The sequence below is a fragment of the Geotrypetes seraphini genome, chromosome 11, assembly GCF_902459505.1.
Source record: "Geotrypetes seraphini chromosome 11, aGeoSer1.1, whole genome shotgun sequence".
Taxonomy (NCBI): Eukaryota; Metazoa; Chordata; class Amphibia; order Gymnophiona; family Dermophiidae; genus Geotrypetes; species Geotrypetes seraphini.
In genome coordinates, this window is record NC_047094.1 from 87,449,972 (window position 1) to 87,477,230 (window position 27,259).

The following is a 27,259-nucleotide window of genomic DNA, read 5'->3' on the forward strand; positions in this document are numbered from 1 at the left end:
GTCAGAGGGAAGGCTTTCAGATGAGGCGCGGGACGCGTAAGGAGCCGTTGCCCACGGCTTTGTGCACTGCAGCAATGATGAAGAGGAAGCCGGCCCGAAGATAACACCGGGAAGCAGGCCAGAAAGCAAGGCACAGCATGGAGGGAGGGAGACAACAGTGGTATGGGGAATTATTTTATTTTTTTAATTTAGGGATTGGTTTACATCTGCTGTTTGTTCAGGAAGAAATGCATTTGTTTCTTTTCCTCTGGGTTGTACTGCATGCAGAGTCTTGCATCTTAGAATTTGTTTGTATATATATTAGTACTTTTAGTTTTTGGTCCCGTATTTGCATGGGGTTATATCTGTGTTCTGGTAGGAATGAATATTGAGAAGCATACAGTGTGCTTTGTGTAGTTTAATTTTGTGGTTAACCATTATTTGTTAATACAATAATATTGTGTGTGTGTGTATATGAGAAATGAATAGAAAAAATGGTGTTACAATTAGTACTAGCCCAGTGTTCTTCAACTGCTGGTCCACAAAATAATTATAGTCAAACCTCGGTTTGCGAATAACCCGGATTGCGAGTGTTTTGCAAGACAAGCAAAACATTCTCGTAAACCAAGTGTCGACTCGATTTGCAAGCACCCCCGAGAAACGGCATCGCTCCCCCCCTCCCCCGCATGAACAGGCTCCCCCCGCCCAAACAACTTGAAACTTACCTCCTGTCTGGCACTGGCACGCAGCCTACAGGATATGCCGGTGCCGTTTGAAGAACTTCCTGCCTCTGCTGGGCCTTGAGCATACATCTGCACATGCTCAAGGCCTTCTAATTCTCCCTCTTGCTGAGATTCTCATAGGGTTTCCTTTGTAGTGAAACATTTAAACAGTTTATAATAGAAGAGCCTTCAGAAGCGGCACTCCAAAGTACATAAAGTACTAAAAATCTTAGTTTTTCGCTGTTATGCTTCCTCATCTGCTCATCTATTTACTTATATTTTTATATTCCTACTAGTCTTTAAGCCTGTTACATTAACGGGTGCTAGAGTAGATGTCTGTCTGTCTGGGTATTTTTTTTCTTTGTCTCTCTCTCCTTGCATGCTGCCTGTCTGTCATTTTTTCTGTCTGTGAATCTCCCTGTGCCTCCTTCCTATGTCCATAGTGCCCCTTTCTATGTCCTTAGTGCCCCCAGTGCTTCCTTCCTCCCCCCCTCCGATGCCAGCCTGCCTTCCATTGAAAACCCCCCACCCCCTCCGTTGCCTCCCATAACCCTTCAATTGAAATCCCCCCCATGCCAGCCTGCCTGCCTCCCATCCCCCTGAGTAGCATATTTTCATGAAAATCCCCCCGATGCCATCCTGCGTGCCTGCCTTCCATTGAACCCCCACCCCCTCCAATGCCAGCCTGCCTGCCTCCCATCCCCCTTCCACCGAACCCCCCCCATGCCAGTCTGCCTCCCATTCCCCTGAGCAGCATGTTTCCATGGAAACCCCCCCCCCCCCGATGCCATCCTGGCTGTCTGCCTTCCATTGAACCCCCCACCCCCTTTCCGATGCCAGCCTGCCTGCTTCCCCTTCCACTGAAACCCCCCCATGCCTGCTGCCTGCTTGCTTGCCTCCCATCCCCCTGAGCAGCATGTTTTCATGGAACCCCCTTGCCACCCTGTCTGCCTTCCATTGAACCCCCCCACCCCTCCGATGCCAGCCTGCCTGCCTCCCTCCCATTCCCCTTCCACCTGCCTGACTCCCCCCCTCCCCCCCGCCGCCGCCGCTGCTTCGGGTCTTCTGGCCTAATTAGGCCAGTAGAAGAGCCGAAGCAGCGTTTAGTGTGCCTGCGACGCTGCTGCTCATGCCGGGTTTGTCAGCCTTGTAGCGGTGGGAGGGTCAATGGGGGGTCCAGCTCCGACGCGTCGCTAGCAGCGGCTTGAAAAAAAGGAGACTGACGTTAAGCGCGCATGCGCACTCGTGCCGTTGTGACGGAACAGGGAACACGACTTTCGAGTGCGCATGCGTGCTTAACATTTTATTATTATTGATTGTTTAGACTTATCTGAAAAGCTCTGATGTGACATAAAGCCTAACATATACCCATAGGTTTTAAATTGCACCACTGCCAACATACATGTTTCGTATGCAAATCACTGATTCAGGGTTTGGTATTCTAAATAAAAAAGCAATTACTACAACTCTATTTAATACTTCACAATAAAAGTTAAATATACCATATACACTCTAATATAAGTAGAGACCTCCATTTTGCCCCAAAAAAGGAGGAAAAATGGTTGACTCAAATATAAGTCTGGCGGCTTAATATTCAAGTGCCCTGCCCTATCAGGCTCTGCACCCAGCCCCCTGCCCTGTCCGTCGTACTTCCTCTGCCGAATTCTGGTGGTCCAGAGGTGCAGTGGGCATTCTAAAGGGGTCAGTTTTTCTGTATTTATGCTGTCAATTTCCATTGTTACCATTTTCCATATATTAAGTTTATCATATCCATAATAAAAGGCTAAGCGCGCATGTGCTTTTCAAAAATCGTGATTCCTGGTGGTGTGAGGTGTGCTTCTGTGTCGCACCTCACGGCGCCTGCGCTAGTTGGAGGCGCATGTTCCAGAGACTCCTCCCTCCCGCTGCTCTTCAAAGCGACCTGCTGAAGTTCGCCAGCCGCTGTAGCGAACCTCGCAGGCCGCTCTCCACCTTCCCGATGCAGATAAAAAAGGAAATCCAGTTAGGACGAAGGCTGCTACTCCTCCAGCCGCCTAGCTCCTCTCCGCCGGCCCCATCCTGATCACGAGGGAGACCGTGCAAGGGGAAGGGGAAAGGGATGAAGCGTCTCTAGCACCCGTTAATGTAACGGGCTTAAAGAGCTAGTAGTTGATATATCAACTTGCTTTATCTTCTAAGAAATATTAAATCAGCTTTATACTGTAATAGTACTTGGAAGGCATATAAGAAATTTCACAAAGTGTGGTGGTGGTTATGATTTAAGACCTAGTATCTCATTGAGCTTGTCAAACCTACACAGGTCAATGCTTGCTATGTTCTGTGCTATGTTGCTACTAGATGAACTTAGGCCATCATTCACTGTTAAATGGTACAGATTCTGCAGATAAATTTGAGGAACAGAGTCATCTCCTGTTGCTGGGGACATTTTGCAGGGTTCCTGTCAGCTAGGGAAGCAAGGCTAGGGTGTTTGTGCTATTGTTTTGCCTTTCTCGTGGTCTGCACTTCAGCCTCCCATGTGGCTGGCCTTCCATGTGGCCTTGGCAGGCCTTCCATGTGGCTGCGGGAGCACACATCCATAAAAAAATAATAGCGACCAGGCAAAGGAGCATGTCAAGGGCATTCAATTAGGCCTTTGACGGACATTGCACTATGGTTGCTGAAATGGTAAAACACTGCTCCCGCTGTAGAAAACAGAGAGCAGCGTCGGAGGCCTGCTTCAGCTGTGAGGTGGCTTGGGAGCATCCGATTCAGTAAATGGAGTGGCTGGGTCAGGGAGTTCCCACATGGAGACAAATTCCACAGGGGACTGCAGGGGAGCCTTAGACCTTGGTGCCCCTGGGCTTTTTTCAGGCTCAGGTGAGGTGGTAAGTTGGGAGTGCAGAATGGGAAGGGGGCTCAAGAGCCCTTTTTCCCAGAATTTGTCTGCTGCATCAAGCCTATCTTCGGAAGCAGGTTGGTACTATGCTTCAGGGCTCTGCTTCTCTCTCGGATCTTGAGGAGTGTGCCTCAAAATGGCGTAAGCTTCAATATTTCCTTTTGGGGGCTTCAAGAGTTCTTACATCCTCCATGATGTCTGAGGTGGCAGAATTGGTAGGTTCCACCTCAGACCCTCCCCCCCCTCCTTGGAAGGCTTGGACAAATGGTTAGATTCTGAGGAGGGAACCAGATGACCTGTCGGTGGTCCAGCTCTTTAATAAAGAGGAACTTCCGGCCTTTATAGTCTGAGCATTGGAGGCTCTCAATATTGTAGATCCAGAGGCTTTAGGTCAGACTACCTCAAACCTGAAAATGGTGAGCACTAGGCAGCTGCCTAAAGTCTTTCTGGTTCATGAGGCCATACAGGAGTTTATTTTGGCACAGTGGTCTTCTCCTGACTCCACTTTAAATGTGGTGTGAGCTATGTTTCGCATTTATCCTCTTTCCAGGGAGGAGCTGGAGAAGCTTGCGGCCAAAGGTGGTTTCTTTGATGGTGGTCACCAAAAAGACCACTCTTCCTATTAAAGATGCCCAGGATAGTAAACTAGAGACAACTCTGATGCTCGCCTTTGAAGTGGCAGCTCTTTCTTTACAGACCACCATCTGTAGCTCATTTGCAGCAAGAGCAAGTCTCCTGGGCGCAACAGGCGACAGTCTCAGTGGCTGAGAGTTCATCAGCCTCAGTCAGAGAACTGCCGCAAATGGATTCCGGATAAGCATATTTGTCGGATTCCTTGTACATCCTGGTCCGAGCCTCTGCAAAGCAGATAGCAGTAACGATCACAGCACACAGGTTGCTTTAGCTGTGGAATTAGACAGCGGAAGCAGTGTCCAAGAAATGCCTTATTAAACTTCTTTTTCAAGGGAAGTTGCTTTTTCGGCAAAGGCCTGGAGAAGTTGGTCAAAGATCTGGGAGATGCTTAAGACCCAGGATTTGCCTGAAGACCAGTATAGAGGAATGACTTGGCAGGCTCAAACATAGACATGGTTCTGGGATTCCAAATGTTACTATCCTGGTCAGTCCCAGGGGCCCCAGAGGGATCAGTTTTGGCTGTGACAGTCCTTCGTCCCTCCAAGTGGTCTTCATACCAGCCTGTGCGGAAAGCCCAGCCTTTGAACTCTTCTCATTGATGGTCACTTGGTTCATTCCTCGGAGGACATGATAGGGGGATAGCAGTGTCTCTTCAAGGAGTGGGCCAATATTACCACCGATCAGTGTATTCTTGACATATTTGAGAAGGATACATGTTGGAACTTGCCTGTCCAGTTGATTCCTTTTTGAAATCTCCTTGCCTTGACCCTTGGAAGCAGGAAACATTTCTGGACACTGCACGCATTGCATGAGATAGGAGTGGGATAGGTATTTCTTCTACTTCGTGGTGCCAAAAAAAGGCAGTTCTTTTTGCCTGGTATTGGATCTCTAACACGTAAACTGGTTCTTAAAGATAAAACAATTCCAGATGGACGCTTTGCTCAGTTGTAAATGCAGTCTAGCCTAGGGAGTTCTTGATGACGCTGGATCTTAAGGAGGCTTACCTGCACATTACAATGGCTGCCTCATTGTTTTCTGTGCTTTGCAGTACTGTGCTGGCATTTCCAGTTTCGGGCCTTGCCTTTCAAGTTGGTGACAAGTCCTCAAACCTTTTCCAAGGTGATGGTAGTCATGGTGGCGTTCAGAGGGAGGGGATCAGAGTCCACTCTTATCTGGACAACTGGTTGATCTGAGCTGCCTCAGTGCTAAAAGGTGGTTGGATCACTTCTGTATCATAACTGTGCTGCAGTGCTTATGCTGGATGGTCAGTCTGGCCAACAGTCATCTGGAGCCATCTCAGACTCTGGAGTACCTGGAAACCCGGTTCGACATGGCCTGGGGAAGGTTTTCCTGCCGGAGTCTCGGAGGACCACACTCGTTTCTCAGATTCACACCTTGCTGCAGGACTTGTGGCCCTGAACCTGAGATTATGTGTAAGTGCTGGGATCCATGTTGGTGATGCTGGATGTAGTTACCTGGGCCTGGGCTCACATGTGGCCTCTACAGACTTCTGTTTTAAGCCATTGGTTGCAAGTCTCCTGGGATTATTCTCTGCGACTCTGTTGGACTCCTACAGCCAAACACAGCCTGTCATGGTGGCTGTCTCCGACTAACTTAGGATGGGGGATGACTTTGGCGTCTCCTCAATGGATAGTAGTAATCATGGATGCCAGCCTTTTAGGTTGGGGTGCTTGCTGTTTTCATCATGATGCCAAGGGGTCTGATCCAAATTGGAGGCTCATTGGCCCCATCAATTGCCTGGAATCCAGAATAGTATTAGCATTTCAGTCTCTAGTAGAGGGCTGTCCGGTCTGGATTCTTTTGAATAATGTGACTGTGGTGGCCTTTATCATCTGTTGGGGAGGGGTGGGGGGGGGCACTCAGTGTTCTGATGGTAGAGGAAGCTTTTCGATTGTTTCAGTGGGCAGAGGCATATCTGCTGTTTCTGTCGGTCGTTCATGTTGCGGGGGAATCAAACATGGACTTCCTCAGTCGGACGGCTCTGGATTCAGCTGAGTGGGAGCTGTCCCAGGTAGCCTTTCAGTGTGACATTCAGAGTAGGACCTTCCAGTTATGGAATGCCAAAGTAGCAAGTTTTTTCAGCCAGAACCAGGAATATGGGACTGGATGTGCTCCTACAGCTATGGCCTTCGAACGGTCTGCTCTACATCTTTCCACCTTGGCCGATGATTGGTTGGGTTCTGCACAGGACGGTTTGACACCTGGGGAAATTGGTGTTAATCGCATTAGATTGGCCACATAGACCATGGTTTGCAGATCTTGTCCCTCCCGTTTGTAGGTCGCCACGTGCTGTGGAGTGAGGCAGATTTTTGACAGCTCTGCTTGTTTTTTATGGGGCAAATACTTTGCATGTGTAATACACGCAAAATATCTATGCCATGGGAGAAAAAAAACTAGAGGCAGACTTGTCAAAAAACCAGCAGACCTGTCTGTAACACAGTTACCGATAGGTTTACAGCAGTTGGGTTTTAGGATCGTAAAACCAGAGGCAAAATAGCCAAGCAAATGTTAGTGAATCATTCGCTTTGCTATTTTGCATGGGGTTTTTACTCATTTGTATGGGTTGGATCGGATTGGAACATACACGGTGGTCCGTTTAGTGAATCGGGTTGGTAGCAGCAATCGTCGCTAAACCTGTGAAAACAGGTTTAGCGACGATCGCTGACTTTAGTGAATCGGGGCCTTGAGTATTTACATGATATAAGAATTTGTGACTTCTGATGCAGGCAGGTGTCTGCCAAAACATGGCTCCGTGTTTAGTCTTGACATGGTTAAACTTTACATTGGCTGGAAGACATTGTATCGGAGCCCTACGCTTTTTTTTTTTTTTTTAAACTTGACATATCGCCCATTAACCTCAGCATAGGCAATTGCTGGTCTTAAGTAGTTTCTTGAAAGATATATCTGAAACCAAATACATACAATATCTTATAAGTAGGTGTACAGATGCCTTAGATTTTCATTTTGTCGCACTTTATAAACAAAGTATATACAGTGGAACCTAGGTTTACGAGCATAATTCATTCCAGAAGCACCAAATTGCTCGTATATTAAAGCAAGTTTCCCCATAGGAAGTAAGGGAAACTCGCTTGATTCGTTCCCCCCCTGCCCCGAGGCCACCGGTGATGCTCCACCTTACCCACCCCCGAGGCCACCGGCGCTGCTCCACTCCCCCTCCCCCCCCCGAGAACCAGCATCACCCCCTCTCCCCCCCCCAAGAACCAGCATCACTCCCCCACCCTGCTCGCATCGTGCATCCCCCCCCCCGCAATCCGCATCACCCACCTACCACCCACCCAAACACAATCCCTTACCCCGATCTGGCACCAGCACCAACGTACAGGACATGCCGGTGCCTGAAAATCATCCCTCTTGCCTGGGCTGGGCCTTGAGCATCTGCATGCTCAAGGCCTTCTGGTTCTCGCTCTCTCCGAGATTCTCGAGATTGTGTTTAGGCGCGTGGGTGGGGGGATGCTGGATCGGGGGGGCGACATGAGCGGGGGGGTGCTGGATCACCGGGGTGGGGGTGGGGCTGCTCGCAAACCAAGTCAATGCTCATTTTGCGAGGCACGATTTGCGGGAATGTTTTGTTCGTCTTGCAAAACATTTGCAAACCACATTGCTCCCAAACCGAGGTTTGACTGTATTGGTTTTCTTTAACTCAGATTTTATTTAACTGCATCAAATTTTAATGAATTGGATTCTCTTAGTCAAGTTAAATCAACCAACACTAATAGTGATCCAAGAGATAATTGAATCTCTTATTTCTCACAGTTATGATAAACAACAAAAGCTTAGTTATACCAAAAATTATACAAATAGATATGTTTTATAAGGCGACATATATGTTTATATGAACATTAAAGTTGCCATACAGGGCCAAACTAAAGATTCATCAAGCCCAGTATCCTGTTTCCAACAAAGTCCAACCTGGTCAAGATCCCAAAGAGTAAAACAGATTTTATGCTGCTTATCCAGAGTTTAATTATACTTTGAGTGATGAAATATTTTCTCCAGGTTGGTTTTAAACCTACTACAGTGGTACCTTGGATTACGAGCATAATCCGTTCCAGGAGCATGCTCGTAATCCAAAATGGTCGTTTATCAAAGCGAGTTTCCCCATAGAAAATAATGGAAACTCGCTTTCGTGTGCCTAGAAGATCTTCCGGCTTCTGCCTGCCTGCCTTGAGCATGCATCTGCCGAGAATCTCGGCGAGAGGGAGAATTAGAAGTCCTTGAGCATGCGCAGATGCATGGCAGAAGCCGGAAGACGGAAGATCTTCTAGGCACACAATCTGTGCCTGCGCTAGATGAGGGGGGGGTAAGTTTAAGTTGTTCGGGCGGGGGGGGGGGGGCCGGTTCGCTTGGGGGGATGCCGGTAGGAGCAAGGGGGCCTTTGTGAGCGGGGGGGGAGCGATGCTGGTTATTGGGGGGGGGGGAGTGCTCGCAAATCGAGTCAACACTCGGTTTGCGAGTCAAAAGTTTGCTGAGTGTTTTGCTCGTCTTGCAAAACACTCGCAAACTGGGTTACTCGCAAACCGAGGTTTAACTGTACTTAGTAGCTTCATTGCATGCCCCCTATTATCCCAGGACAAGCAGGCAGCATATTCTCACATGTGGGTTACGTCATCCACAGAGCCCCGGTACAAACAGCTTTAAAAGCGCATCGCCACTTTAAGAACTTGAGAAAGTTCGTAAACTGCCTACACCTTGCATGTGCGAATATCTACCCATCCAACGCCACTCATGACTCATCAGTTCTTAGCTTTCTGTGGAGCTAAGAAGTCATGTTTTTTGAACGTTGTTCAAATTTTACCTTTGCCTTCCCGCTCATGCGTATATTTTAGTCATATTTTTTCTTTGTTTTTTAGATATGTATTTTATTTGAGTTAAACACCCCCCCTCAAAAAAAACAAAAAAGTCGGGGACATTTTTTTCCTCACTTTTCTCACCTTGCGGGCTTAGCCCGTCGAGGCCTCTTCTTTTCCCTCAGCCATTGAATTCAATTTGGCTGAGGAGGTTTTTCCGTCGATGTCCCGGTCGCCAACTGCTTTTAAAAAAGTGTTGCAGGTGCCAATGGCAAATTTCCATCACTGACCCACAAAGTTAGTGCTTACAGTGCCTTGGCCCAGAACACCATGTTGAATCATACGAACGGTGTTCTATCCTGCAAAAATGTACCATTAAGAGTCGAAAGCTCCAACAAGAAAAGTTGTTCGGCACCGGGATGGACACCGAGAAGACATTGCATCCTTCAACATCAAAAGCATCGGCGTCGGGGGATATTACTCCATCAGGTAAGCCAGCTAAACAGTCACCAGCTTCCCAACAGGTCTCGCAGGTCAGTATTGCATCGAGTCCCTTGATGCTGACCAAGCGATGACCGCTCTTACGTCTCGCCTCTTCTACATCGAGGTGTGCATCCTCTTCATGGTCACCCTTGCCGAGGCCAGACAAGGCACTGATGGTACCAACAGAATGCTAAACGGTACTGGTGCTCTCGTATCGTGAGAAGCTCAAAGTGCTTTTCCAAATCAGTGACATGTTCAAGCTTCTTGCTCCAACACTGTCTCCATCAGTAGCAATCCAACCTGAGCATAAGGTCACCAGGTCCTGTGGTACCGATACTGAATCTCCGATACCATGTATAAAAACAGGGTGTCTCATCACAGATACCATTCTCCATCAAGGTGTCGATTCAGCTCTTCAAGACATCAACGTTCTTCCTCCTCTCGGCGATCCAAGTCAGCTCAGCATCATTCATTCTCAGCTACTTCGAAGCATAAACACCGCTCTCTTTCCCGCTCTTCTAAGCGTAAAAGGAAGTGGCATCATACATGGTCATCTTCATCAGATTGGCCCCAGACCCGACGTCATTGATCCTGATGCACTCCTTCGCCAAAAGACTTTTTTGACTCGGACTTACAGTCTGACTCAGTGGATGATGTCCCTGAGTCTACTACAGAGACTTCTGAGAAGTCTCCTCAAAAGTCTCCACAAAGAGCTAAGTCTCCGAATGACTTTCACAAAATTAATTCGGCAGTTGGGCAAAGAGCTTGCAGTCTAATTAGAAGCTCATAGTGCTGAATATTTAGAGGCTTTGGACAATGATGAGCCTCCTAAAGAACTTCTGCGACTACCATTACATGATAGTCTCACAGAGACTCTTCATAAGAACTGGGAGACCTCCCTTTACTATTATTGTAGCTCCCAGAAAATTGGACTCTTTATAGAAAATTATCTCTTCTCCTGGTTTTGACAAGCCACAACGTCAGCATCAGTCCCTGGTAGTAGAATTGACTTTGAAAAAATCTACTCCATCCAGAGTTTATGCCTCAGTGCCCCCAGGATGTGAAGGGCGCACTATGGACAAGTTTGTCCGTCACCTATACTGAAATTCCATGTTGTCTAACAGAGTCCTAAACTACAATTTCTATATTTCCTGCTATGTCAAGACTCTGGTTAAGAAATTGTCTTTTGATAGGTACATCCCTTCACAGCAATTACAGGATTTTTGCCACATCTCTCGCACCCTTGCTCTGGCTAGAAGGTATATGGCGAGATCGACTTATGATGCCTTTTAATTGTCTTCCAGGCATGGCTCAGAGGCTCCAATATTGATAGAAAGAAACATAGAAACATAGAAAGATGATGGCAGAAAAGGGCCAAGGCCCATCAAGTCTGCCCACTATAGACCCTCCCCTTAAGATTAGCTAGTGTTTTGCCCTGACCCTCTTAGGGATCCCACATGGGCGTCCCATTTATTCTTAAAATCTGGCACACTGCTGGCCTCGATCACCTGCACTGGAAGCCCGTTCCACCGATCAATCACTTGTTCCGTGAAGAAATACTTCCTGGTGTCGCCGTGAAATTTTCCGCCCCTGAGTTTGAGCGGGTGCCCTCTTGTGGTTGAGGGGCCTCTAAGAAGGAAGATGTTATCTTCCACTTCTATACGTCCGGTGACGTATTTAAACGTCTCAATCATGTCTCCCCTCTCCCTGCGCTCCTCTAGAGTGTAGAGCTGCAAATTGTCTAGTCTTGCTTCGTACGGGAGACCTTTAAGCCCTGAGACCATTCTGGTGGCCATTCTTTGGACCGACTCGACCCTCTGCACGTCTTTGCGGTAGTGTGGCTTCCAGAATTACATGCAGTATTCCAGATGAGGTCTCACCATGGCCCTGTACAATGGCATAATGACAGCAGGCTTTCTGCTGACAAAACTTCTACGGATACAACCCAGCATCTGCCTTGCCCTTGAGGAAGCCTTCTCCACCTGATTGGCAGATTTCATGTCTGCACTAATGATTACTCCCAAATCTCGTTCCCCTGAAGTCCTGGTCAAGGTCTCCCCGTTCAAGGTATAAGTTCTGCACGGGTTTCTGTTACCTAGGTGCATGACCTTACATTTTCCAGCATTGAAGCCCAGCTGCCAGGTTGAGGACCAGCATTCCAATGTGCGCAGGTCCTGCGCCATACTATCTTGTAAATTGCCCTCGCTTACCATATTACATAGTTTGGCGTCGTCGGCGAATAATGTTACTTTACCTTGAAGCCCTTGAGTCAGATCTCCTATGAATATGTTGAAGAGGAGCGGACCCAAGACCGAGCCCTGAGGCACCCCGCTGGTCACCTCCGATGTCCCAGAGAAAGTACCGTTAACCATCACCCTCTGACGTCTGCCACTCAGCCAATCTCTGACCCATGCCGTCAGAGTCTCTCCTAACCCCATTGATTTCATCTTGTTTAACAGTCTGCGGTGTGGGACGCTGTCAAAAGCTTTACTGAAGTCAACCTCCAGGATAGATTGGCTAACAATCTGTGCTTGGGCGGTGAGCTATTTGGTTATTCTGTTGAAAATGCTACCCAAAAGCTCACTGACCATGAGAAACATTGAGATGCTTTGGTTAAATCCAAAACTAAGCCTTCAACTTTCAAGCGTTTCTTTTCTTACCTATCGGAGGCATTTTTCTTCCAAACCTGCTGCTCCTACTAGACCACAGCAGAAGAAACAGAAACAACAACGTCCTCAAAAAACCCAGACAGCAGCTCCACAAAAACCTGCTTAGTCTTTTTGATGTGCTTTTCAAGAGCATAGCCACTGTTCCTCTATCCCAGCCTCACCCTCTCTCTCAACCCATCGGAGGATGGCTTCAACTTTATTATCCTCTGGAACTGATTACCACAGACTTCCGGGTACTAACAGTTATTAGAGATGGATACTCTTTTCACTTTGATATGCCTCCAGATCATCCTCCAAGAGTGTCGTCTTCTCACCCTCAGCAGATATCCCTTCTTCGGGAAATAGAATCCCTTCTCAATGCTATCGAAAGGGTTCATCCTGCACAGAGAAACCGGGTGTTTTACTCCTGGTATTTTCTCATTCCGAAGGAGGTCTTCGTTCAATCTTGGACCTCAGGGGTCTCCAACAAGTTTCTAATGAAGGAAAAGTTTTGGATGTTATCCCTGGCAACTTTATGTTATCTCTTAGATTGCAACGACTGGCTATGCTCTCTGGATCTGAAAGAGAGCCTCCAGACGATTCCTCTAGTTTCAAGTGGCTCATCACTATTATCCATACAAAGTACTACCCTTTAGCCTTGCATACTCTCCCAGAGTATTTACCAAGTGCCTGGTGGTAGTGGCAGCAGCACTATGGTCTCAGGGCCTTCAAGTTTTTCCTTACTTGGACGATTGACTGATCAAGGACCCTACCTCACAAGGGGTGACAGTAGCGATTTGCAAACAGTTCTCTTCCTTCAACAGTTGGGTCTTGAAATCAATTTTCTCAAATCCCAACTTCAGCCATCTCAGACTCTACAATTCATAGGTGCTCTGCTCAATACCATTCATCTCAGGGCGTTTCTACCGCAGAAAAGACAAGACAATTTGATTCAGCTTTGCAGTCATCAATCTCAGCCAGACAAATGATGGTGGTACTGGGTCACATGGCTTCCACGGTGCATGCTGCTCCATTTATGAGACTTCATCTCGGGATACCTCAATGGACTCTTGCATCTCAGTAGTCTCAACACATTACAGTCATTCCTTTGCTTCAACAGTCGCTGCAGTGGTGCATGAAGTCTTCCAATCTGTCCAGAGGATTTTTGTTCCATACTCCTCCTCATCAGAAAGTTCTGACCACGGACTCGTCCACTTATGCTTGGGGAGCTCATCTGGATGGGCTTTGCACGCAAGGTCACTTGTCTCCCCAGGACTGCCTTTGTCATATAAATCTGTTGGAACTCAGAGCGATCTACAATTCTCTCAAAGCTTTTCAGCACATTGTGATCAACATCGTCTTCCTTATCTGCACAGACAATCAGGTCATGATGTATTACATAAACAAGGAGGCACGAGGTCTCTCCGTCTTTGTCAGGAGGCCCAGAAGATTTGCTCGCAATATATTCCTGAAAGCAATCTACTATAATAAAACCCTAAGTGCGCATGCACACTCTTACCGGCATGTTCGAGATCCGTAGGTCCGTGCCCGGAAAGAATGTGCATGCGCGCTTACTACGGCACCACACAACAGCCCGACACAACTTACTACAGCCCCACACGCTTACAATCTGTACCACTTGCTGGCAGAGACATTTAAAAATGCGGCCCTCCCTGCTCTCCAGCAATTTCATCTAAGCAGTTTGCCACCGCTGTCGTCACCCCCACCCCCGGTGCATCCCTCCCTGGCGCACACGATCCCCCATTGACCCTCTCACCGTGAAACGCACAAACCTCCTGGCTCCAGCAGCAGCTGCATCACACTAAAGACGCTGCTTCGCAGCCTTCCCATGCTCTGATTTCCTCTGCTGCATCTATATTCAAGGGGAACAGAATTCTCTTGCAGACAGGCTTAACAAAGTTTCTTCAACCAAACGAGTGGCCACTTAGTTCTGTAGTTCTGCATCACATCTTCTCTAAGTGGGGGACACCTCAGACCTGTTTGTGTACCCCCATAACCACAATCTGCCCCGGTTTTGCTCCCGGGAGTACTCTCATCACCGTCTGGAAGCAGATGCTTTCCTACTAGATTGGGCTTTTCCTCCAATCCCCCTCATTTTCAAGACACTTGTCAAGCATAAGCAGGAATCGGCCACCATGATTCTTTTAGCTCCTCGGTTGCCCAGACAACCTTGGTTTTCCCTACTACTTCAACTCGGTATGAAGGATCCAATACCCCTTCAAATTTTCCTGTTTCTTCTCACACAGAATCACGAATCTCTTCTCCATTCCAGTCTTCCAGTCTACCTGACAACTTGGTACCTCTTGGTCTAACATCGGCTGACCTTCATCTTTCTCAGCCTGTCAGATTAATCTTGGAAGCATCCAGGAAACCATCCACGCAGCAGTGTTGGCAGCAAAAATGGACACGGTTTTCCACTTGGTGTGCTCTTCATCATGAGGCTAAATCCACATCTATATCTTCAGTATTGGAGTATCTTCTACAATCTACATTTATCCAATTCCGGCCTCAAAACTACTTCAATTAAAGCTCATCTCAGTGCTATCAATGCTTTTTACGGACCAGTCGATAGTAAATCTCACTGTTCACCCTCTTGTGTTCAGGTTCATGAAAGGACTTTTCAATGTCAAACCTCCTCTCAAACCACTTCTGGTATGAGATCTTAATGTGGTTCTTGCTGCATTGATGAAGCCTCCAAATGTCTATGGCTCATCTCAAGTACCTTACTTGGAAAGTGGTCTTTTTCATTTCTTACTTCAGCTCGACAAGTCGGTGAACTTCAAGCACTGGTGGTGGATCCTCCTTTCACAGTGTTCCACCATGAAAGAATGGTGCTTCACACCCTTTCCAAGTTTCTTCCAAAGGTCATCACTAAATTCTACCTTAATCATCTATTGTACTTCCAGTATTCTTTTCTAAGCCTCATTCTTATCTGGACTGCAAACAAACATTGGCTTACTATTTGCAGAACACTCAATCGCACAGAACATCTCCTCAACTTTTCATCTTCTTTGATCCTAACAAGTTAGAACATCCAGTATCCAAGAGAATTATTTCCACCTGGTTGGCCTCTTGTATCTTTCTGTTATGCTTAGGCTGGACTACAACTTGGGAGTCATGTCACAGGCAACAAAGTCAGAGCTATGGTAGCTTCAGTCGCTTTACTTCACTCTACTCCTATTGATGAAATCTGTAAAGCTGCTATTTGGTCCTCAGTTCATATATTCACATAACACTACTGTTCCACATCTGAAAATATGCTACCTGCTTGTCCTGTGATATTCTCACAACCCACCTCCCCTGGTTGGCTTCTTAGCTTGCTTACGGAACTGAGGAGCCATGAGTGGCATCGGGCGGGATGGCACTCACGTATGTGCAGTGCGGGCAGTTCGCAAACTTTCTCAAGTTCTTAAAATAGCAATGCACTTTTAAAGCTGTCTATACTGGGACTCTGTGGATGATGTCACCCACATGTAAAAATATCTGCCTGCTGTCCCTGGATAACACCCATTATGGTAAGTAACTGTGCTTTCTAATATTTTTGCAAAGAATAAACAAGTGATTCATATCTACTCTTTCCACGCCACTCAGTGTTTTATAGACCTCTATCATATCTCTTCAGAGCTGTCTCTTTAGCGTTTCGTCATAGGGAAGTCACCCCATCCCTTTTATCATTTTATTGCCCTACTCTGTACCTTTTTCTAATTGCGCTGTATCTTTTTTGAGATATGGTGACCAGAATTGCACACAGTATTCAAGGTACCATAGAGCTATACAAGGGCATTATAACATTTTCATCTTTGTTTTCTGTTCCTTTCTTGATAATTCCTAACATTTTATTTTCTCTCTCATCTGCCGCTGCGGCACACTGAACTGAGGGTTTCAACATATTGCCAACGATGACACCTAGATCTTTTTCCTGGAACCTTGCATCACATAGACATAGTTCGGGTTCCTTTTTCCTCACATGTGTCACTTTGCACTTGCTCACATTAAATATCATTTGCTATTTTGACACCCAGTCTTCCAGTCTCACTAGGTCCTCTTGCAATTTTTCACAGTCCTCTTGTGACTTAACTTGAACAGTTTTGTGTCATCAGCAAATTTAATTATCTCACTGATTACTCCCATTTCTATATCATCGATAAATATGTTAAAAAGCAGCAGCCCTTGCACAGACCCCCTGGGGAACTTTCTTCATTGAGAATTTTGACCATTTAAACCTACTTTGTTTTCTATTTTTCAACCAGTTATTAATCTACTAGTGTTAAAGCCCGTTACATTAACGGGTGCTAGAAAGCAGCCCCCTTTCCCTCTCCCCCTCCAGTTGCTCCCTGACTGTCTCTCTGTAGCCCCCTTCTGTCTCCCCTCCCCCAAGCAAAGCTGTCGGCCTCCCAACACACCCCTCCCCCAAAGCAGCCTCCTTTCCCTCTCCCCCTCCATTTCCTCCCTGACTGTCTCTCTGTGGCCCCCTGTCTTTTCACCCAAGCAAAGCTGTCTGCCTCCCAGCACACCCCTCCCCCAAAGCAGCCCCCTTTCCCTCTCCCCTCCAATTCCTCCCTGACTCTCTCCGTGACCCCCCTTCTGTCTTCCCCCACCAAGCAAAGCTGTCTGCCTCCCAGCACACCCCTCCCCCAAAGCAGCCCCCTTTCCCTCTCCCTCTCCAATTCCTCCCTGACTGTCTCTCCGTGGCCCCCCATCTGTCTTCCCCCCCAAGCAAAGCTGTCTGCCTCCCAGCACACCCCTCCCCCAAAGCAGCCCCCTTTCCCTCTCCTCCTCCTTTGAGAATTTTTACCTGCATGGTACACCTGCAGCACTGGCACCAAACCCTCCAGCCATTCCTCTGAGCGAAACTGCCACCACCACTCAAACTCTAGCGAAACTGCCACCACCTGTTCAAACTCCTTCACATGCCGCCCGCCTACACGCTGTTGAGGTTGCTGTGCACCGTCCCCACGGTCTGGACGGCTCCCTTAGTCCCTTGCCGCCCCCTTCTCTTCCCGCGGTCCCGACAAACGCCTGACTCCATCAGCGGCCGCAGCACTCTAAACATTCTGCTTCGCGGCCTTCTACTGCTCTGATTTGCTCTGCTGTGTCGGGCAGAGCAAATCAGGGCAGTAGAAGGCCACGAAGCAGCGTGTTTAGAGTGCTGCGGCTGCTGCTGGAATCAGGACGTTTGTCTGGACCGCGGGAAGAGGGGCGGCGGCAAGGGACTAAGGGAGCTGGCCAGACTGTGGGAAGGGAGGGTCGGATGGGACGCTGAACGGGGGTTCGGGTGTGCCAGGGAGGGGGGGGGGCGAAGACGGGGGGGAAGCCTAAGCGCGCATGCACACTCCTGCGGCCACAGACATACGGATCATGGAAGCACGCAGATAAGAGTGCACATGTGTGGCTAGGGTTTTATTATATAGAATAATAGGACATCTTCTGTCCCAGGACTTTTTAACTTCTTCAGAAGCATTTCATGGGGTACTTTGTCAAATGCCTTTTGAAAAAACAAATATACAGTATCAACTGGCTTATCTTTATCCACCTGTTCATTTACCCTTCAAAGAAATGTATTAGATTGGTGAGGAAAGATTTCCCTTGACTAAATCCAAGTTGGCTTTGTCTAATTAATCCATGCTTAAATATGTGTATGTTCTGTTATTTTGTTCATTATAATAACCTTTACCATTTTGCCCGGCACCAATGTCAGACTCGCCACTCTACAATAGGAGCATAAGGTGTATTGTAACACCTTTACTGAAGCTCATGTAGCACCATTGCTGAAGCTCATGCAAACCTCTCTGAATTGACTTTCCCAGTCATTAGTAGCGGTATAGAAGCTTCCAATAAAAATAAACATACTTTCCCGGATCACCTCTGGAACCCATTTTCAAAATTGGCATTACGTTGGCCACCCTCTATCTTTTTAAAATCCATCTTGGTGCTGAAAGATTGAATTTATATTTTCATGCAGGATTGCAAAATCCAACACTTAATTATGAAGAAAACTACCAGATTCTTATCTTTTAAGTGAGATTTATTTAAAAGATGGCTGAAACTATTAAATTAATATTTAAGATTTGCTATACTTTGACAGACTCAAGGTCCATCAAGTCCAGTATCCTGTTTCCAACAGTGGCCAACCCAGGTCCTAAGTACCTACCTACTGCTTATCCTAGGAATAAGCAGTTTATTTCCTCAAGCCATCTCAATAATGGTCTATGGACTTCTCTCTTAGAAAATTATCCAAACCTTTTTTTGAACCCTGCTAAGCTAACTGATTTCACCACTTTCTCTGGCAACAAATTCCAGAGTTTAATTACACATTGTATGAAAAAATATTTTCTCTGGTTTGTTTTAAATCTATACTTTAGTAGTTTTATCGCATGCCCCCTAGCAGTTCAAAAGAAACAAAGATCATAGCCCAAATTGTCCAAAACAATATTTGGCTATGGCTTGAAAGTTTTATAACATGAAGAGCATTGCTCAAAATGTGCCTTTTAAGTGTAATTTATATGATGATCTTAAGATAGTCAAACAAGTAGATAAGTTGATGACGAAGTCAGAATGCTTGGGATCATGGAGAAAAAAATAGCTTGTGGGAAAAGGAGGTGATTTGGAGTATTTTGTGTGCAGTCCTGAAGACCACACCTTCAAAAGAATACAAACTGAATAGTCAGTCTAGAAGGTGGCTACTAAAATGATTTTCTTTAACATAAAGCATATAGGGATTGACTTAAAATTCTAAATATACATACTCTGAAAGCGAAGCAGGAAATGGAGGGATATAAATGTTTTTCACATCCCCCCCCCAAATATAAATACAGAATATTTATTTTTAAAATTTCTATACTGTCTTAAGTCCTAGGCCAGGGGTCTGCAACCTTTAAGACATAAAGAGCCACTTGGACCCGTTTTCGAAAAGAAAAAAAAAACTTGGAGCCGCAAAACCATTATAAAACAAATCTAACACTGCATATATTGTTTCTTATCTTAATGCTATATACAGGATCACTAAATTGAAAATAAAATCATTTTTCCTACCTTTGCTATTTGGTGATTTCATGAGTCTCTGGTTGCACTTTCTTCTTCTGACTGTGCATCCAATCTTTCTTCCTTTCTTTCAGCCTCCTGTATGTTTCCTCTCCTCCAGACCTCATTCTCTCCCCCAACTTTTTCTTTCTGTCTCCCTGTTCCCCCTTCTTTCTGTCTCCGTGCCGTCCCCCAAGCCACTCGGTTTGCTGCCACCGCAATCGGGGAACAGCCCCCAAGCCACCACCGTCCCAAGCTTTCCCTGCAGAAGTGTTGCGCTGACCAGCATTCCGCTCCCTGACGTCAATTCTGACGTAGGAGAGGAAGTTCCGGGCCAACAAGGCATTTCTCCTCATTCCATCCAGCCTGAGCCCCATCTCTCCTTGATCCAGCATTTCCCTTCTGTGTTTGTCAGAATTACCATTCCACCTATTTTCCAGCATCACCCTTCTTTGTGTCCATCTCACCTATATCCCTATCTCACCACTTTTTCAGAATCTTCATTTGTCTCTGTCCTTATCTTTACGCCATGTTCACCATTTGCCCTTTCAATGTCTTTATCTCCCCCCACACACTTTTTCAGCATTACTTCTATGTCTCTATTTCACCTCCTCTTCATGTCCCCTCTGTATCTCTATCCTTATTCAGTAGGTCCTGCTTACCCTTTCTCTTCTTTGTGTCACTATCTCCATTTTCAGCTTTCCCCACTTTTCCTTTGTTACTGCACCCTGTAGCTAGAATCTTTCCACCCTCCCTCCACTCAGGCCCAGCCCAGTATGAAATATTTCCTTTTGTTTCCCTCCCCTCTCTCTTTCTCTCTCTCTTCTGCTCCCTCACCCACGAGTCCTGCATCTGGCCCTCTCCCTTCTACCTGCACCTGGCAACACCCCCCTGCTCCGCGGCTCTCTTCAGCAACTCGTCAGCAGCAGTGATCAAGACAAGCTGCCGACATCGAGGCCTTCCCTCTACGAGTCCCGCCTTTGTGGAAAAAGGAAGTTGAAACAAGCGGGACTCGCAGAGGGTAGGCCCCGACGTCAGAAGCTGCTGCTGAGTTGCCGAAGAGAGCCGCGGAGCAGGGGATGTGGCCGGAAGCAGGTAGAAGGGAGAGGGAGATAGGAAGGCTGTAGATCTCCGGAGCATGACACCGACCCCGGCCAGGATGATTTCTTTTTCAGGCACCTTACAAGTCCGGCGTCGCGGCGGGAAATAGCCATGCTGAGCAGTGAGCTCAGCACTACACAGATGAAAGCCTTGCTTGCTGATTGGTCCAGCGGCACGGCGGGGCGGGGCCGCCGGCCCAATCAGCAAGCAAGGCTTTCATCTGTGTATGTGCTGAGCTCATTGCTCAGCATGGCTATTTCCCCCGCGACGCTGGACTTAAGCTGCATGCCTGCGTGACACACTACCGGAGCCGCAGCAAAGGTGGAAAAGAGCCGCATGCGGCTCTGGAGCCGCAGGTTGCCGACCCCCGTCCTAGGCGGTTTACAATATATCCATGTACATCATACTTGAAAGCAGTACAAAAGAGAAAGAAAACCTCAGAATTTAAATTCACAGTTATTTTCGATCAGGACAAATCAGACCCTATAAAAAAGCATTCACAAACAATTGTGTTTTGAGGAGTTTTCTGAAGCCACTCAATGGAATAGAAATGTGGAATTTGGGATTATAGGATGAGAATGAAAGATGGCAACCTCGAAAGATGTAATATTTCTTTACAGAAAAGGTAATGGTGACTGTCTGAAACAGTGTTCTTATTTCCACCACCTCCACTGGGAGTCTATCAAAACTAAGGAAAGCTTGGGAGAAGGGGAGATTATGCAGGCTAGGCTGTTGACTTGGATAGTTAGACTCTAGTCCCTATTGACTTTCTGCGATTTCTTAACCCTTAGTGCTATTTTGCAACGCTGAAAAGATAATTAGAGATTCACAAACAGTTCTCTAGGCAGCTTAGAAGTGCAATTTGATGCGTAACACTGTTGGTAAGAGAGATCTCTGCCTGTGTTCATACCATGGTGGAAAGAACAATACTGTATTAGGTCTCTATAAACCAGGGATCTCAAAGTCCCTCCTTGAGGTCTGTAATCCAGTCGGGTTTTCAGGATTTCCCCAATGAATATGCATTGAAAGCAGCGCATGCACATAGATCTCATGCATATTCATTGAGGAAATCCTGAAAACCCGACTGGATTGCGGCCCTCAAGGAGAGACTTTGAGACCCCTGCTCTAAACCTATTGGAAGGCAAATTCCTGATATCCCAAGGGTAAGTACTATGTGGAGCTCTGTAGTCATCATTTTTTCCCCTAAAACTTATCATAAAGTAAAGGTAAAATTTCTTATAGAGATCACTATATTAACAGTAAAAATAGGTATAAAATATTTTGTGTTTATATTCTGAATGTGCATTAACTTACACTATATTGCAGATAAATACACTAAGTATTGTGCAAATGCAATCACATCAGCACGGTTAAACTGTATGTACACATAGTATATTCTTTAATATCTTTGTTCTTATATTTTACTCCAACAGAGTAATAGCTATCCTTCAATGACTGATCCGTACTTATCCAGCTATTATCCACCATCCATTGGATTTCCTTATTCCCTGAGTGAAGCACCTTGGTCTACTGGTGGAGATCCTCCTATCCCCTATCTAACCACTTATGGACAACTTAGTAATGGAGACCACCATTTTATGCATGATGCTGTGTTTGGACAGCATGGCGGCCTGGGCAATAATATCTACCAACATAGGTTTAATTTCTTTCCTGAAAACCCAGCCTTTTCTGCCTGGGGTCCTAGTGGGTCTCAAGGACAGCAGACTCAAAGCTCTGCATATGGGGGTAGTTACAGCTATCCTCCTAGTTCACTAGGTGGAACGATTGTGGATGGACAGACCGGCTTTCATAATGATACATTAAATAAGGCCCCAGGAATGAACAGCATTGAGCAGGGCATGGTTGGACTTAAGATTGGTGGAGATGTGACAACGTCAGCAGTGAAGACTGTGGGATCAGTTGTAAACACTGCTGGAATGACGACTGCTTTGTCTGGTAATGGTGGACCAAGTATAAGCATACCAACATCTAAACCAACCTCCTGGGCTGCTATTGCCAGCAAGCCTGCAAAACCACAACCTAAAATTAAAACAAAACCCATCCCTGTTGTTGGAGGAGCCTTGCCACCACCGCCTATAAAGCATAACATGGACATAGGAACTTGGGACAACAAGGGACCTGTGCCTAAGCCACCTGTACCCCAGCAGGCGTCATCACCGCAGTCTGTTCCTCCACCACAGCCCCAACAGATTGTGCAGCCCATCCCAACTCAGCCACCTCCACTTTCCCAACCACAGTATCAGAATGTACAGCAGGCCCCCCAGAATCGCTGGGTGGCTCCTCGCAACCGGAATGCTGCCTTCGGCCAAAGTGGAGGGGCAGGAACTGATAGCACTTTGGCAGGTAGCACCCAACCCAACTCCCTTCCAGGTGGTGAGTCTCACCCTGTTCTGGAAAAACTGAAAGCTGCTCATAGCTACAACCCCAAGGATTTTGATTGGAACCTAAAAAATGGCCGTGTGTTCATTATCAAAAGCTACTCTGAGGACGATATCCATCGCTCTATCAAATATTCCATTTGGTGTAGTACAGAGCATGGCAACAAACGTTTGGACAGTGCTTTTCGATCTATGAGTAGCAAGGGCCCAGTCTATTTGCTCTTTAGCGTCAATGGGAGTGGACACTTCTGCGGCGTGGCAGAGATGAAGTCTCCTGTGGACTATGGCACTAGTGCTGGTGTCTGGTCTCAGGATAAATGGAAGGGGAAGTTTGATGTCAAGTGGTTGTTTGTCAAAGATGTACCCAACAATCAGCTGCGACACATCCGACTGGAGAACAATGACAACAAACCAGTTACAAACTCGCGTGATACACAGGAGGTGCCCTTAGAAAAAGCAAAACAAGTGCTTAAAATTATTGCTACTTACAAGCACACAACCTCCATCTTTGATGACTTTTCCCATTACGAAAAGCGCCAGGAAGAGGAGGAAGTGGTGCGCAAGGTAAACATACAACATTGTAAGCAACTAAAATAAATTAACATTTTGGGATCAGAGGGTGTATCATTTTGGGATCAGAGGGTGAAAGCTAATGGGAGCGATATAAGAAAAGAGCTCCTTTTTTGTCTGTTTCAGGCTTGTTTGCTTTCCTGTTAAGACAGTTTGCAGCACATGTTTACTAATAGCTCTATCCTGCAGTGTCAAAGACCTGTACTTGGAGAATGGTTAGGCAGGTTGTGATGGGGGATAAGAAGGGCAGAGTTAGTGTGTCCTAGAAGTGTAAAGCATAGATGAGCAGAACATGTTAGTGGGGTCACTGGGTTGAAAGCAAAAAAAGAAGGGGTTATCCGGAGGACATAAACAATTAAAATACCAATTGTGTAAACAAATTTAAATGTTATGATGATAATATATAAAATGAAGTTTATTTCCAATAAATATTTTCTTTATAACTCTTAATATTCTCTTTATTCTTTCTGAACAATTTAACTTGTAGTGGGCATATCATCACTATATAGACATCAATCTTCAGAACCTCTTATGAAGTACTCCCCTGTTATTTGTGGGGTTTCCGTTCCAGGAACCCCCGCGAATGTCAAAAAACTGCGAATATGGTTTTTAGGTAGGGGAGACAGGAGAGGGCAGCCGGAGCACTGGCGAGTGAAGGAAATCTCTCGCGGTATGCTCCGACCGCCTCTTCCTGTACTAAAGTCGGGCCTCACCAATTAGGAGCTGCTTTGACACGCAGCTCCTGATTGGTGATACCCGACTTTAGGACAGGAAGAGGCGGTCGGAGCATACTGCGAGTGATTTCCTTCACTCTCCGGCTGCCCTCTCCTGCCTCTCCAGCTGCAATCTCATTCGCGGTTGGAAAATACTGCGAATGACTGGAACCACGAATTCACGGGGGAGCACTGTATATTATTTTAAGTTCCTGTCTTGAATATATTTTGTAATAATTTATGCCCACCACCTCCTACCTTTTTCTACCTAATCTTTATAATCCTTGGGTTTGTTTGCCACAAAATCACAACTGTAAATATCTTTTTAAAACATTATGGAGCATGTGAGCAAAAATCTTCTAATTCTAATTTGAAAGGCACCATCCTGCCACCATCATCTATGCTTTCAAATAATCAATCACAATCTCCAAAGTCTCTATTTTTAATCAATTAAAATTTCTACAAAAACTACTCATGCAACAAACACTTCCACATTCATACTTTATTAATTTTAAGACCTTATACTGTGTCAGGCCTATATGAGTGTTTCACAACAGTCATACAATTAGACAAAGAAATTATGATAGACCAAGTCATAAAACTTACTACCTCAGACTTCATTGCTTAAAATTACTCCCACTTGTTTCGCAACTAACGTTTCTTTCCACAACTCACCCTAGGTAAATAGAAAACATATGTAACAGGCATATCTATGCTGCTCACCTAGTGCTTATGTAAAGTGATTGTAATCCTTTTGGTGTGTAACTGCTTATTTTGATCTACGTCACAACTGCCAAATGAGCAGTATAGCGTCTATGTGAAAATATGCATGTAAAGAAAACACACACTGAATTAGTGTTAGAGAAACTCTACAAATGTACTTAAAAAAGAGAAAAAATTCCACTACTTGCCTGACAATAATGACGTTAACTCAAAAATATTCACAAAGGGAGTTAGCTCTTTTATGCCTCTGTCACTGGTGGTCCGTTCTTAAATCCACGTTCTACAAAGGCTAAGACCGCATCACCCATTACATCAGCGTGATATCAGCATGGCGGAATCACCACGTGGGAGACGCAAATTCTAACACCTCCTAATGTGTTACTATGTCTTTACGTACGAAAACTCCATAAGATCATGAAGGAGCAGGTAAGAAAAGAAGAAAAAAAGAGGAAGGAAGGAAACTCACCCTTTGAAACTACATATCCATTTGCACAGAGAGCTGGCCTACCAATCCCAATAGTCTACAATTTCATATCATTTCAGAACTATCACCAGTTTCTAACCTCATTCATCTCTCCACTGTCTCAAATCATTCTGCCACCGAAATCCATTAAAAACTTTCATAAATTTCAGGGACAAATGTTCAAAAGAACTATTTCTAAGAACCCATCTTTGTGATCTTTCTAATGATGAATGTATCAAAAGTCCCCTTTCATGTATCAAACTCTATTCAGTCCAACTGGATGAACATAGTTTAAATTTAAAAAATCCATCGTAGTTCTTTTTGAGGTAGAGTAGTGATGATGTCGTGTGTTCCCCCCCCCCCCCCGCTGCGAATTTCAAATCTGAAAAATCATGGTGAGCTGTAACACAATGAGCTACCATAGGAGCATCCATGTTCTGTTGTCATAAAAGGGAACGATGCTCAATTAACCTCAACTTTAAAACTCTAGAGGTTTCACCTATATACACCAGGCCACATGGATACCCATATAGCATATATTACTTGAGATGTCAAACAAGTAGAATGATGTCTCAACCTGATTGTTTTCATATTGAGATGTAAGATTTGTCCTGAAAAGGAACAATTACATAAACTGCATTGTCCACAAGGAAAGTGGCCAGGTGTTTGTATGTTTTCCTCCGATGAAAAATTTGGAGGAAGAAAAGATGGGGATAAATATTCTTTCAAATTTCTACCTCTAGTGAATGCAAACCGCGGTGGTTCTTGAAAAACTTCATGTAACTGCACTATGTGCCAATATTTCAATATACATTGGATATTTCAATATAAATGTGGATTCCAGATGTAAACGTAAGAACACAAGTAACACGGTCTATAGTTTCTTTAGGTTGGGGATGTAATAAGTATGCACGTTCTTCCCAACGGGCTCTCTTATATGCTTTTTTCACAATAGATGCAGGGTAGCCACAATCCAAAAACCTTCTTTTCATTATCTGTGCCTGGATCTCAAATTCTTCTACTGATGAACAGATCCTGCGTATCCGCAGAACTGCCCTACTGGAATGTTACGCCTTAAATGAGGAGCATGGCAACTGGTATAATGTAATATAGTGGGTTCTGTAATACAGTGGGTTTCTGAAAAATTGTGTATGAAAAACCTGCTGTAAATTTAACCAATAAATCCAAGAAACAAACTTGGGTTTTGTGAAAAATAAAAGTGAACCTAAGATTATCACAACTGTTCAACCACCCAAAAAAATTATGTAAATCTTCTATACTTCCCTTCCAAATAAGAAAAATGTCATCTATGAATCTCTTCCAATAGATAACATTGGGCTTCCATGGAGAGCACTCTAGAAATTGATTTTCAAATTTGCTTACATACAAATTAGCCACATTAGGGGCTACTGTAGCCCTTATAGCCGTACCTTTTGTTTGAAAGAAATATTGATCTTGAAATAGAAAAAAGTTTTTTGGGAGAACATAATGCAACAGAATCACCAGAAAAGCAATGGATGGTTCTGATGGATTTGCCCTGGCATCAAGTACAGTGGTGCCTCACACAACGAACTTAATTCGTTCCAGGAGCAAGTTTGTTATGTGAAAAGTTCGTTATGTGAAACGCGTTTTCCCATAACAATACATGTTAAAAAAAATAATTCGTTCTGCAGCATAAAATATGCTAAGATGACATTAAAAAAAGATAAATTTGTCAAAATGGTGGTCTTGCTGAGGCCAAACTCTTTGACGAGGTCACACTGTTTTACCCCACATTCACTCCTTCTAATTATTTCCCGTTTCATTTCAACAGAAATCACCTTCCTGCTTTTTTTAGAAGCCGTGATATATAAAAAATATTGAGTTTATCTTAAAAGGACGACTGTATACAGTGAGAGAGGGCAGTTAAGCGCAGTGACTAACGACTGCCTGCAGTGCCTGCGCGGAAGGATGCAATACATCGGCAGCTCGGGCGACTTCGTTGTGTGAAACGAAGTTCGTTGTGTGAAACGAAGTTCGTTGTGTGAAACGAAGTTCGTTGTGTGAAGTTCGTTGTGTGAATCAAGACATGAAGTTCGTT

The 27,259-nt window shown here is 45.4% G+C and overlaps 1 protein-coding gene across 9 annotated transcripts in view; it reads left to right on the forward strand.

Moving 5' to 3' along the window:
• YTHDF1 (YTH N6-methyladenosine RNA binding protein 1) overlaps positions 1 to 27,259 on the forward strand; it is a 137,542-nt gene that overhangs the window by 7,690 nt on the left and 102,593 nt on the right. For 6 of the 9 annotated variants that reach the window (XM_033963595.1, XM_033963589.1, XM_033963588.1 and 3 more), the window contains exon 4: positions 21,745 to 23,290. In XM_033963595.1, coding sequence (XP_033819486.1) covers positions 21,763 to 23,290 — 1,528 coding nt within the window. In that variant the 5' untranslated portion in view covers positions 21,745 to 21,762. The remainder of the gene's footprint in view (positions 1 to 21,744; positions 23,291 to 27,259) is intronic. The other 3 variants (XR_004541106.1, XM_033963592.1, XM_033963591.1) reach the window with 1 other exon arrangement.